General features: G+C 42.8%; 1 protein-coding gene across 9 annotated transcripts in view; it reads left to right on the top strand.

Annotated features, from left to right (window-relative positions):
• PLCE1 (phospholipase C epsilon 1) overlaps positions 1 to 14742 on the top strand; it is a 400168-nt gene that overhangs the window by 293950 nt on the left and 91476 nt on the right. For all 9 annotated transcript variants that reach the window (XM_075348768.1, XM_075348766.1, XM_075348765.1 and 6 more), the window contains one exon: positions 11820 to 12492. In XM_075348768.1, coding sequence (XP_075204883.1) covers positions 11820 to 12492 — 673 coding nt within the window. The remainder of the gene's footprint in view (positions 1 to 11819; positions 12493 to 14742) is intronic.

Genomic DNA, 14742 nt, shown 5'->3' with positions numbered 1-14742 from the left:
AATGCATGAATTTTCATGTTCCTGCTTGAAAAATGTATCTGGCATCTTGGTTCATTTTTTGGTAATTATTAGCTAGTTGCTTGTGAAGTGTGTACTTACTAATCTTTTTGTCTTTTGGTGTATTTATGTAGACGATGTAATCTTGTAAAATACTTTAATAGAGCATGATAACATAATTTTTTATTGTAGATATTGATTTGCTTGTCATAAAACAGTTGTGATCTCTATCCAAAGTGAACAAAAAAAATCCCCGAATCATTTCATAAGTAAAGTATCAATAAATTAAAAAAAAATAATAAAAAATATATATAATATCCACCCAATATACATCCGTTTACTGTTGCATAAATGGCTGAATTTATATATATATATATATATATATATATATATAATGTTTAAAAAAAATGTTAACAATTCCTCTCTTAATATCATCTTTTTCTTATTTCTATCCTCAGTTACAATCAAAGCTATGAAATATAAAAATAATTCTTTCCTATGTTTCTCAGGAGATCAGGCATTCTCTTCCTTCGTTCTATTCTCAGATTATGTTCTCGGTCTATTAGACAACGAGCTTCAGCACCTCCCACTAACCTTCATCCATTATTCAGGAAAAAAAGGGAGGGAACTGAATGATATTAAGACGTTTATACTGTACTCTGCAAGATTTCTACACTTTCGAAGACCAGCAAAAAAAATCCTGCAGACTTTAAAAACAAAAAAACAAACAAACAAAAACAACCCCCAAGAAATCCACCAAGCCATTTTACTTCTTTTCACTTTAATTACTCTATGCATTATTTGTTTTGTTGTTCTTTTAAAAAGATCCATGCTTGTGAGTAATAAACTAAGAGTAGAAGTACGATCTGTATCATGTTTACTGGGCATATCTCATACAGTGCCTCAACTCCCTTGGCATTTTTTGTGATTTGCTACCTTACAACCTGGACTTTCACTGTTTGATTTTCAGGATTTGCATCCATTCATGTAAAGAACATGCTACAACTGTGAACATTTGATTTTTTTCTTTTTATTGTGAAGCAAATAACAATTAGGACAAAATAACTGAAAATATCAGCTTGCATTCACCCCCCCCTAAAGTCAGTACTTTGTATCGCCTCCTTTTACGGCATTTACAGCTGTACGTTGCTTTGGATACGTTTTTATGACATATTTATTATTAGATATTTATTTGTTAGCAAAATTAACAATTTAAAGGGAATCTGTCAGCAGATTTTTGCTACCTCATCTGAGAGCAGCATGAGGCAAGAAGGCTCTGAATTTACTGATGTATCACTTAGATTACTGGGTGCAGCCATTCTGACACAGTGAACGATTTTGTATGTAGTAGAGTACATATCCATAGATAGAAGCTGCTAATCACAGAAGGGGGCAGAGTCGGACTAGTGCTCATGCAGCTGCTGAGACCCACTAATGATAAAGATAAGAGGCTTAAGCTAACATTCCAGGTAAACAAAGGCAGAATTTGAGATAAGACAGGCAGGGCTGATTTTTTTGGTTTTAACTATTACAGTATGCTGTCTTCAGATAACATTGCAGAAACCTGCTGACAGAGTGCTTTTAAAAACAAATAATAAATAACATGAGAGTGAACAAGAAGAAGACGGACAATAAACACATGTAATACAACTTGAGTGGAATGGGAACAGGCCGCAAGGGTTTATTGTAAATCATAGACCAATAGACGTTTATTTTTGCAAAATTGATTTGGACTAGTGATGAGCGAGTACTAAAAAGCTCGGGTGCTCGAAGCTCGGGCCGAGCCTCCCAAGATACTCGTGTACTCGGGCCGAGCAACGAGCCCAATGTTATCCTATGGGAGACCCGAGTATTTTTGTGAAATGACCCCCCGGCAGCATGGAGAAACCCTAAAAATGTCACAAAAGTCTCAGAAGAGTGCTCAAATGACATGGCAACAGCATGGGGAAGACCCCTTGAAGCATTTATCACTGAAAAGTCACAGCTGTGAACAATTTTGTCCGCGTTTTACGCCATTTTTACGGACTCACCAGAAAACCTTCCAAAATGACCCCAAAATGATTTTTCATGGCGGAAATGTTAAGGGCACATACCCAATAGTGAGATAGAGCTGGTGTATGTTACTTTTTGAGATTAATACATGAAAGATTTTACGTGAAAACATTGTGTGGCACTCCGATGTCCCTGAGAAGAGACGTACATGAAGGCCTCTTGAGTCTAATGTGCCCATTTTGAGGAAGTGAGTCTTTGTAGTATTTTCCTTTGCCAGGGCAGTCCAAAATTGTGAGGTTCACCAATGCCCCTGCATACAGACGTGCATGAGGGCCTGTAAACCTGAAGTGCCCATTGGAAGGAAGTGGGTCTATTGTAGTATAGCCCTTAGGCAGGGCAGCCAAAAATTGGGAGGCTCCACGTTGTCCCTGGGTAGAGACGTGCATGAGGGCCTTTAAACCTGAAGTGCCCATTGTAAGGAAGTGGGTCTATTTCAGTATAGCCCTTTGCCAGGGCAGCCAAAAATTGGGAGGCTCCACATTGTCCCTGGATAGAGACGTGCATGATGGCCTTTAAACCTGAAGTGCCCATTGTAAGGAAGTGGGTCTATTTCAGTATAGCCCTTTGCCAGGGCAGCCAAAAATTGGGAGGCTCCACATTGTCCCTGGATAGAGACGTGCATGATGGCCTTTAAACCTGAAGTGCCCATTGTAAGGAAGTGGGTCTATTTCAGTATAGCCCTTTGCCAGGGCAGCCAAAAATTGGGAGGCTCCACATTGTCCCTGGATAGAGACGTGCATGATGGCCTTTAAACCTGAAGTGCCCATTGTAAGGAAGTGGGTCTATTTCAGTATAGCCCTTTGCCAGGGCAGCCAAAAATTGGGAGGCTCCACATTGTCCCTGGATAGAGACGTGCATGATGGCCTTTAAACCTGAAGTGCCCATTGTAAGGAAGTGGGTCTATTTCAGTATAGCCCTTTGCCAGGGCAGCCAAAAATTGGGAGGCTCCACATTGTCCCTGGATAGAGACGTGCATGATGGCCTTTAAACCTGAAGTGCCCATTGTAAGGAAGTGGGTCTATTTCAGTATAGCCCTTTGCCAGGGCAGCCAAAAATTGGGAGGCTCCACATTGTCCCTGGATAGAGACGTGCATGATGGCCTTTAAACCTGAAGTGCCCATTGTAAGGAAGTGGGTCTATTTCAGTATAGCCCTTTGCCAGGGCAGCCAAAAATTGGGAGGCTCCACATTGTCCCTGGATAGAGACGTGCATGATGGCCTTTAAACCTGAAGTGCCCATTGTAAGGAAGTGGGTCTATTTCAGTATAGCCCTTTGCCAGGGCAGCCAAAAATTGGGAGGCTCCACGTTGTCCCTGGGTAGAGACGTGCATGAGGGCCTCAAAACCTTAAGTGTCCATTTTAAGGAAGTGGGTGTATTATAGTATAGCCCTTAGGCAGGGCAGCCAAAAATTGGGAGGCTCCACGTTGTCCCTGGGTAGAGACGTGCATGAGGGCCTCAAAACCTTAAGTGTCCATTTTAAGGAAGTGGGTGTATTATAGTATAGCCCTTAGGCAGGGCAGCCAAAAATTGGGAGGCTCCACGTTGTCCCTGGGTAGAGACGTGCATGAGGGCCTCAAAACCTTAAGTGTCCATTTTAAGGAAGTGGGTGTATTATAGTATAGCCCTTAGGCAGGGCAGCCAAAAATTGGGAGGCTCCACGTTGTCCCTGGGTAGAGACGTGCATGAGGGCCTCAAAACATTAAGTGTCCATTTTAAGGAAGTGGGTGTATTATAGTATAGCCCTTAGGCAGGGCAGCCAAAAATTGGGAGGCTCCACGTTGTCCCTGGGTAGAGACGTGCATGAGGGCCTCAAAACATTGTTCCCATTGCAAAGGAGCGGGTCTCCTGTCGTTGTAATGTCCATTCTGCAAAGAATGGGCGAAAAAATTTACCACTGGGGGTATACCTGAAACAAAGGCCTAAGTATTGCAATTTGTAACGGTCATCATCATGGTGGCGCATGAGGAGAAGGAGGAGGAGTCCAGCGATTATCCAAAGTCCAGAAGTGTGTACCCATGGGTGAGTGGAGGTACATGGCAAACTTTAAATTCCGCTCTCATTTGCTGGTGGTGTGGTGAAGTCTGGCCCAATCCAACCCTTGTTCATCTTGATCAGAGTCAGCCTGTCAGCATTTTCAGTTGACAGGCGGGTGCGTTTATCTGTAATGATTCCACCTGCGGCACTAAAAACACGCTCTGACAAAACGCTAGCAGCAGGGCAGGCCAGGACTTCCAAGGCGTAGAGAGCCAATTCATGCCACGTGTCCAGCTTGGATACCCAATAATTGTAAGGCACAGAGGAATGTCGGAGTACTGTTGTTCGATCTGCAAGGTACTCCTTCAGCATCTGGGCAAACTTAGGATTTCTTGTGGCACTACCCCGCACCTCAGGGGCTGTGGTACGTGAGGGGCTGAGAAAACTGTCCCACATCTTAAAGACTGTTCCCCTACCTCTGGCGGATTGGACTTGTGCCTCTCTCGGCTGTACGCCTCGGTTGTCCACTGATTCATGACCTATGCCGCTAGCGTTTTGTGAGGGGAATGCTTTGCCTACTTCCGTGAGTATGGCCTTCCGAAACTGCTGCATTTTGGTTGACCTCTCCTCCACGGGAATAAGAGACAAAAAGTTCTCCTTGTAGCGTGGGTCTAACAGTGTTACCAACCAGTAATGATTGTCGGCCAAGATGTTCTTAACGCGAGGGTCACGAGACAGGCAGCTTACCATAAAGTCAGCCATGTGCGCCAGACTCTTAACAGCCAGGACTTCAGTAGCCTGACCAACAAGATGACTGAACATGCTGTCCTCCTCCTCCTCCTCCTCCTCCTCCTCCTCATCTACCCTGTCCTCTGGCCAGCCACGCTGAACCGAGGATATGACTGGTGTGCATGTCATATCCTCAATTTGGCCGGAGAGTTGCTCCATGTCTTCATCCTCCTCCTCGTCATAGTCCTCCACTGCACGTTGTGATGAGACGAGGCTGGGCTGTGTGTTATCACCCACACCCACTACTGTTTCTTGCTGCAACTCATCGCGCTCCGCCTGCAATGCATCATGTTTGTTTTTCAGCAGAGACCGTTTTAGAAGGCAGAGTAGCGGTATGGTGACGCTAATAATGGCGTCATCACCACTCACCATCTTGGTGGAGTCCTCAAAGTTTTGGAGGATGGTACATAGGTCTGACATCCATCTCCACTCCTCAGGTGTTATGTGTGGAGTTTGACCCATTTCCCGACGGCTTAGGTGATGCAGGTACTCAACAACTGCCCTCTTCTGCTCACATATCCTGACCAACATGTGCAGAGTTGAATTCCAACGCGTGGGGACATCACACACCAGTCTGTGAGCCGGAAGATGCAAACGGCGCTGAAAGCCGGCAAGGCCGGCTGAAGCAGTAGGTGACTTTCGAAAATGTGCAGACAGGCGGCGAACTTTTACCAGTAGATCAGACAGCTCTGGGTATGACTTTATAAACCGCTGAACCACGAGGTTGAGCACATGGGCCACGCATGGAACATGTGTCAGCTGGCCTCGCCTCAAAGCCGCCACCAGGTTCCGGCCATTGTCACACACGACCTTTCCTGGCTTTAGGTTCAGAGGTGTGAGCCAGTGATCTGCCTGCTGTTTCAGAGCTGTCCACAGCTCTTCTGCATTGTGGGGTTTGTCACCTATGCAGATTAGCTTCAGCACAGCCTGTTGCCGCTTTGCCGAGGCAGTGCTGCAGTGCTTCCAGCTTGTGACTGGTGTGGAGGGCACAGTGGATGAGGATGCGCAGGAGGAGGAGGAGGCTGAAGAGCATGACATTCCGGAGCTGTAGAGTGTGGGTGAAACACTGACTGAGGTAGGGCCTGCAAACCTTGGTGTGGGAAGGACGTGTTCCGTCCCTCGCTCAGACTGGGTCCCAGCTTCCACAATATTAACCCAGTGTGCCGTCAACGAGATGTAGCGGCCTTGCCCACAAGCACTTGTCCACGTGTCTGTGGTTAGGTGGACCTTGGGTGAAACAGCGTTGTTCAGGGCACGTGTGATGTTTTGTGACACGTGGTTATGCAACGCGGGGACGGCACACCGGGAGAAATAGTGGCGGCTGGGGACCGAGTAACGTGGGACAGCTGCCGCCATCAGGTCACGGAATGCTTCAGTCTCCACCAGCCTAAAAGGCAACATTTCCAGCGCAAGCAGTCGCGAAATGTTAGCATTTAGAACTGTGGCATGTGGGGTGTTGGCAGTGTATTTGCGCCTGCGTTCAAAGGTTTGCTGAATGGATAACTGAACGCTGCGCTGGGACAAGGACGTGCTTGATGATGGTGTTCTTTCTGCGTAGGCAACTGCAGGTGCAGGAGTGGAGGAGGCTTGTTCGCAGGCAGCATGGACAGAGGATTGGCTCGCATGCACAACCAGCGAAGACGTAGCAGTGACATCAGCAAGCACTGCTCCTCGACTCTGTTGTACTTCCCACAAAGTCGGGTGCTTGGCTGACATGTGCCTGATCATGCTGGTGGTGGTCAGGCTGCTAGTTTTGGTACCCCTGCTGATGCTGGCACGGCAGGTGTTGCAAATGGCCTTTTTTGAATCATCTGGATCCAACTTAAAAAACTGCCAGACTCGGGAAGACCTAACATTTGTACAGGCACCTTGTGTCGTCGTGTTGTTCCGGGGAACGGTTGCCTGACTTCTGCCTGGGGCCACCACCCTGCTTCTTACTGCCTGTTGTGATGCTACGCCTCCCTCCCCCTGTGCACTGCTGTCCTCGCTCTGCATATCCTCCTGCCAGGTTGGGTCAGTTACTGGATCATCCACCACGTCGTCTTCCTCTTCCGCACCCTGCTCCTCCTCCTGACTTGCTGACAATTGTGTCTCATCATCGTCCACCACTTGTTGAGACACGTTGCCAACTTCGTGAGAACGTGGCTGCTCAAATATTTGGCCATCTGTACAGACGATCTCCTCATGACCCACTTCAATATGAGCTGGCGAGAGGCCAGAATGTGTGAATGGAAACGTGAACAGCTCTTCCGAGTGTCCAAGTGTGGGATCATTAATGTCCGAGGAGGACGTGTACTCAGCCTGGTGGTAGGAAGGAGGATCAGGTTCAGAAATGTGCGGTGCAGTATCACGGCTACTGACACTTGACCGTGTGGAAGACAGAGTGTTTGTGGTGGTGCCAATCTGACTGGAAGCATTATCTGCTATCCAACTAACAACCTGTTGACACTGGTCTTGGTTCAAGAGCGGTGTACTGCTGCGGTCCCCAAGAATTTGGGACAGGACGTGCGAGCGACTAGATGTGGCCCTTTGTTGTGGCGAAATTAGAGCTTGCCCACGACCTCGGCCTCTGCCTGCACCACCATCACGTCCACTTCCTTGTTCCTTGCCAATGCCCTTGCGCATTTTGCAATGCTGTGCACTGCTGACGTGTATATTCACTACTTGTGCGTTATATCAAAGTGTGTGGAAATTGCACACAAGTGCACCTGTACGCTGCCACCAACAGGCACACACGTGCGGTTTTAAAAACCAAGCACGGACGCAATAATAACCTAACAGGTTTTTTTGGGGAGCGACAATTACAGACAAGTCAGACACTATCTGGACTGTTTTACACTGTGTACACCAGCCCCAGATATGATGAAGGCTGGTATACGGTCACCACTACCCTGCCTGCCTGCCTGCCTGTATACTGGTACAATAGTCCTGACAAGGACTCTTTTGGTCACTAGCCTGTATTCAGACCTGGCTATACCCTGCCTGTATATAGCAACAGTAGTCCTCAGAAGGACTCTGCTACTGTACTCCGACCTGGCTATACCCTGCCTGCCTGTATACAACTAGAATAGTCCTGAGAAGGACTTTTGGTCACACTGTTTGCAGCCCTGCAACTGAAAAAGCTATAAAGGGCCGCAAAGCTTTCCCTGAATCAGCGACACTCTCCCTACACTGAATGTCTGAATAGCTGTGAGCAGAGCACAGCGCGCCGGCCGATATAAAGGCTCGGTCACGCTGTGCAGGCCGGCCAATCACTGCAATTCCACAACTAACAGGGCTGTGGCATTGCAGTGGTCTGCCAGCCAATCCCTGCATGAGGGCTGGCTCTCAAAAGAGCGCCAACATGCAGAAATGAAGACCACGAGTACAGCACGAGTATCGCGAGATTACTCGGTCCCCGCCGAGCAGCCCGAGTACAGCGATACTCGTGCGAGTACCGAGTAGTGACAAGCATGCTCGCTCATCACTAATTTGGACAATAGTTGAATTGCACTTAGTTAAACAGGTGCTGAATGCATAACTTTGAACTCAAAATTGTATATAATTATCCAGTATTGCACGGGCCCATCAAAGTGCCAAGTGCAATATATAAGATTTGTTTGTGATTATGCCATATAGCATGGTGTCAATCCCTATTTTTTACTAAATTAGAAGTATTAGCTAAGATGTGTGTGTGTATGTGTGTATGTATATTTATATATATATATATATATATATATATATATATATACATATACATCTTGATCCGTTGATACACATCTTGATACACATTGATCCGTTTACTGCTGCATAAATGGCTGTGTGTGTATATATGTATATATATATATATATATATATATATATACGGTGTGTGTGTATATTTATATATATATATATATATATATATATATATATATATATATATATATATATATATATATAAATTCAGCCATTTGTGCAACAGTAAACGGATGTATATTGGGTGGAGTCCCCTTTAAATGTCCAAATCTACATGGAGTGCTAGTAACACCACAGAATTATATATAGTAAAGATATTCTATGAGGTCCCTTGAATTATAGGATCTGCAAGGCAGGTGAAGCCATAATTTCACTGATAAGGGAAGAATAACATATTATATTTAGAATGACTAAAATGTCAGTGATGATAAAGGTAAATATTAATTAACAGAATCAGCTCTAGTGTTTAACAATATATCTCAACCACTTATCCCGGGAATACATTTACATGAGGGGAGGAAAAGTAAAGTGCATAGTGCTGCACTCGCATTCCCATCCAGAAAAACCCAAGTCATGATCATATACAATGATGTAATATTATTTATATGTTTTTCTAGGCTGTGAATATTATTATATTTTATTATGACTTGGGGTTTTCTGGATGGGCGTGGAAGCACTATGCACTTTACTTTTCCTCTTCTCATAGCTCTGACAAAAAAAAATCCCCACAGCATGATGCTGCCACCACCATGTTTCACTGTGGGGATGTTGTTTTAAGGCTGATGAGCTGTGTTGGTTTGGCACCAGCCATAGTGTTTACCTTGGTGATCAAAAAGTTCCACTTTGGTCTCATCTGTCCACAGCACCTTTCTCTATATATTTGGGGAGTCTCCGATATGTCTTTGGCAAACTGTAAAAGGAACCTTCCAATTTTTGGCAGTAAGTAAAGGCTTTTTTTGTCACTACTCTTCAATAAAGGTCAACTCTATGGAGTGTATAGCTTATTGTGGTCTCATGAACAGATACTCCAGTCTCTGCTTGAGAACTTTGCAGCTCCTCCAGGGTTACCTTTGGTCTCTGTGCTGCCTCTCTGATTACTGTCCTCCTTGCCCGGCCTGAGAATTTGGCAGGAGGCCTTTCTTGGCAGGTTTGTTTTGGTACCATGATCTCTCCATTTGATGATAGTGGATTTGATGGTGATCATCAGAGATTGGGATATTTTTTAGAACCCAGCCCTGACTTGTACTTCCCAACAACTTTTGTCTCTGACTTGTTTGGAGATCTCTTTGGTCTTCATGGTGTTGTTTGGTTAGTGGTGCTTCTTGCTTAATGGTGTTGCAGTATCTGTGGCCTTTCAGAAAAGATGTGACTATACTGACAGACCATGTGACACATAGATTGCAAACAAGTGGACTTCCTTTCACTAAGTATGTAACTTATGAAGGTAATTGCTTGCACTAGTAATTATTAGAGGTTTTAAAGCAAAAGGGGTGAATATGCACACGGCAATTTTTATTTATTTTATCACATAAATTTAATTTTTCACTATATTTTTCTCACTTGACTACCCCAACTTAGACTCATGCAGAACAGGCAAATTGGATTAAAAAAATATTTAAACATAGGTTGTATGTAACAAAATATGTAAAAAGCCCAGGGGGTGAATTCACAAGGCACTATAGATATGTACTAAAGGCTTTTAGAGCTCACACACCCCCACCCATTGTCCTTGTGATTTGAGATACAACATTTTTTTCAGAAGCTGGTGAACTTGTTTAACGTTTACTCTTCACTATTTTTTACCATGTTTTCTGACTCTTAAAATGGTATTCTCATGTTATTAAATGTCTTTATTTAGTTAGTAAGCATGGACACAAGAAATTTTGAAAATTACTTTTCCAGTTTTCATTATTCTCCTGCAAAAGGTTTAATCTTACATAGTGTACAGCTTGTTTCCAAGGAGACCAACCACCAGAGCTTGGTCAAATGTGTACAATAAATTCCAGGAGAAGAGTTAGCTCATAAGATCCCAGCACAATGATTTGTATACAGCATTTAGCTGCTCAGCTACCATCCCGTCCCTCTCAGCTACTGACCAAGCTGCTTATATCACTTTTGCATAATCAGACCTAGCATCGGGATTTTCTAGAGCAGTTCACCTAATTATGGCTCTCACTTTCCTGACCTGTGTGCTTGTTCAAATGCACTGTTATATCTATATGCAAATTTAGTGATTCATGCTGATGTTTTGTAAAAATGGGATTGGATTCTACGAGAAGCAACTTTTCTCACATGTTAGAGAACCTTCAGGAAGGAAGGCCACAAGAAAGTATCAATATTCTGCTACATGTTGGATTTTTAATTGGAGTAATTTCCAACTAGTTATCACTGCACAGTCATCTACTTTCTTGTGAAATTCCACAGTGTGTTGAATTTTTATGTGGAAATCAAGAACAGAGTTATCAGTCTTATTGAATTATTGGAAACCAAATTAAAGTAATTGTATTGTATATTGCAGATTTATTTGATGTTCTGTTGAAGTCATCAAGGTTTATCATTTCTCTGCTGGATGGGTGACATTTGAACATATTAGATGGGTTGGGAGCCATCCTCTAGGACTATCACAAGTCACTAGAACACGTGATCCTGTTCTGTTGGCTTTTTCTGTAACATCTGATTAGTGTAAATAATATAATAATAATATTTATTCATTTATATAGCGCTATTAATTCCACAGCGCTTTACATACATTGGCAATACTGTCCCCATTGGGGCTCACAATCTAAATTCCCTATCAGTATGTTTTTGGAATGTGGGAGGAAACCGGAGAAAACCCACGCAAACACGGGGAGAACATACAAACTCCTTGCAGATGTTGTCCTTAGTGGGACTAGAACCCAGGACCCCAGCGCTGCAAGACTGCAGTGCTAACCACTGAGCCACCGTGCCGCCCAAATGAAATGAAATAAATGAAGCAGTGGTGTGCCTGTTCTACCCCCACTTCATGTAACCGTCTCCTCACCATGGTCTTTTATTTCGGGAAACTATTATCCCTTGCCTAACTGCCATGTTTAAAATTTATCAAAAGGTTATATGGCCATATTCACATGGAATTATTTTGGTCAGTATTCCGCATCAGTATTTGTAAGCCAAGACCATGAGTGGGTCAAAACTGCAGAAGTGCACATGTTTATTGTTATATATATTATGATATAATTGTTCCAGAAAAGTTAATGGCTAGTTATTTTTCTATATGTCAAATGACTTACTGAATGTTTTTTCCTCCATAGATTTTTAATGGGAGACTTATCAGATTCTGAAAGTGATATTTTTGATCAGTCAAAGGAATATGATTTTCGTTTTTCTGAAGAGCAGCAGAAAGCGTTCAGCCACGGTACAGAACTCATCCCCTGGTATGTGTTATCGATTAGAGCCGATGTCTATCAATTTCTTCTCCAAGGAGTCACCGTGATCCGATATGACCAGGAGACGCACATATCTGTTCGCTGTTTTCTCCAGCTTCAGCCGGACAATAGTACTCTGACTTGGACAAAGCCTTCCACCACTTGTCTTGCAAGTAATAAAAATAAATTAGGTGCCCCGGGCAGCGCTGCAGAGATGAAATTTCAGTTTCTTAGTAACGCTGGAATGAATGGACTTGCAGAAGGCTTCTTGGACCTGTTCTCAGTGAAGGCTGTTTACATGGGGCATCCGGGCATTGATATGCACACTGTGTGTGTTCAAAACAAACTATGTAACATGAACCTGGAGGAAAATGGTGTCACGCTGCTTTATGGACTTCACACTACTGAGAACAAGTTGCTGCATTTTGTAGCTCCAAAATACACAGCTAAGACCATGTATGATGGATTGCTGGAGCTAACTAATGCTGTACGGAAGATGAAAAACTTTCCTGATCAGAGGCTGCAATGGCTGAGGAAGCAATATGTTAGTCTTTACCAGGTAAACCCTTTCTCATTCATTCATTTTAAGCAAAATATTAGTTTAATACATAATAGGTAGCTAGTAGTATGCATGGTCTTATTATGCCATCCTCACCCAACACTAGGAGGATTTGAGATTCTAACCTATGGTTATGTTATCTTATGTGTATAAAACCTGGTTCACACACTGCGTTTTTACCAGTGGTTTTTTTTGCGTTTTTGCTGCATAAATTTCTTGAGAAAATGGTTGTAACATTTCCCAGTAAAACCTATGGAAAAAAAAAATAGCTGTGCGCACACTGCGTTTGTTTCTCAAGAACATTCTTTCTGCAGAATTTCTTGAAAAAAAGAATGTGCATGTCACTTCTTTTCTGCAGCTACCTGTGTTTTTTGCCATAGATAATGGTAAAAAACCGCAAGGACCAACCTACGGAAAAAACGCACCAAAACCCTACCAAAAACGCATCAAAAATGCACAAAACCGCGGTAAAAATGCATGCGTTTTTCAGTGCGTTATTGGTGCATTTTTTTTACCACACGTGCACTAATCTTTTAGACTCTCAAAAAATTTCTTGAGAAAAATCCTTTTTCTAGTGTGAACAGAGCCTATGGCTTAATTATATATTGTGCTCTGCAAAAGAAAGGTCCACTCTGGCACTTTCTTGACTTTCCTGTTTCCACCACTAGTGTAAAGCCTCGGCATCGCGTTGGACTGGGTTCATAGGAGTCCACCAGTAGAATTGAACTGTCCACCAGTAGAATTGAGGAGTCCACCAGTAGACCCTCACCCTAAAGTTACTTGAAAGTATTAGGTTAGGTTCACACTTCCAACAGAGTCTCCATTCCATAATTTTCATTGGAAGAAAAAGTGCATCATGCTGCGCTATTTTAGTTTTTTTATTCCAATGGTGTACACCCTAATAGAACCCAAAATGTCCTGATTATGGTTAACCTTTTCCAGACCGATGACTGTAAATAAAACATCGGGGCTTGCTGGACTACCCCTAGAGTCCTGCAGGCACCAGGATTCCGGTGCAGAACTAGTTCTGACCAGAGACATTATCAGGACCTGATTGGATCAGTTCCTGATGATAACCCTGTGCTATCTTCTATATGCAGCGATCAATATAGAAGATTGTGAGAGGGAGTCGGTCATTATCTCACCCCTCTGGCACCTCCACAACATGATCATTGAGAAGCTGAGGGTTGTTATGGTAGCCAGAGGTCAAATCATTGAATAATAGAATGGTAGAGTTGGAAGGGACCTCAAGGGCCATCGTCTCCAACTCCCTACAAGTGCGGGTTTTCCTAAATCATCCCAGGTATAAGGTTATATGATGGCCTCTGGGTCTTCCATGTACAGTGGCCTGTTAGACCCTGCCTTAAGCAGAGTCTAACAGGCAATCTGTTAGTGTCACACTGACAGGTGTAATGAATTGCAATTCTTCTGCATGGCAATGGATTATACCTGTGATCAGACTTAACAAAAGTCCCACAGAGGAACCAAGTAAAAAAAGTTTTTTAAAAAATGTTTAATACAAAAAAAATGACAAAATAAAGAACAAAAAAAGAAAAAACATTCTACCAATAAATACGTATTTTATGTAAAAACAAAAATAAACACAAAAATGCCCATATTTGCGATCTCTGCATCCAGAACGACTTGATCTATAAATCTGTCATACTATTTAACCCCTTCCTTGGACACCCTAAAAAAAAGTGGCAAAAAACAGAGCTTTTTCATATACTGCCAAATAAAAATGGAATAAAACGCAATCAAAAAGTCGAATGTAAATAAAATTGGTATTGCGGAAAATGTCATCTTGTGCAAAATATAGTGCAGTCAACGACAAAATAACTAACCTTTAGCTCTCAGAAATGAACAATGTAAATACAACTCTTTTTTTTCTATAAAATTGTTTTTATTGTGTAAAAGCTGTAAAACATAATAAAATTATATAAATCTGGTATCCCTGCAATTATACTGAGTCGAAGAATAAGGCTGTCTAATCACTTATACCACATGGTGAATGTCGTAAAAAAAATTCTGAATTTCTCGTTTTTATTCTTCCTTTCAAAAATTGGAATTGAAAGCAATCAAAAAATGTTATGTGCCCGAAAATGATACAAATAAAACCTTCAACTAATCCCACAAAAAAGCCCTCACATTACTCTACTGGTAGGAATAGGGTCGAAATTATAGCTCTCAAAATATGGCTTTCCAAAACATTTTTTTACAGGTGAAGAGCATAAAAAAAAAAAATATTGA

This window comes from Anomaloglossus baeobatrachus, chromosome 5 (assembly GCF_048569485.1).
Source record: "Anomaloglossus baeobatrachus isolate aAnoBae1 chromosome 5, aAnoBae1.hap1, whole genome shotgun sequence".
In the NCBI taxonomy this organism is placed as follows: Eukaryota; Metazoa; Chordata; class Amphibia; order Anura; family Aromobatidae; genus Anomaloglossus; species Anomaloglossus baeobatrachus.
The sequence above is the reverse complement of the archived record's forward strand: the minus strand, read 5'-3'. Positions and strand labels throughout refer to the sequence as shown.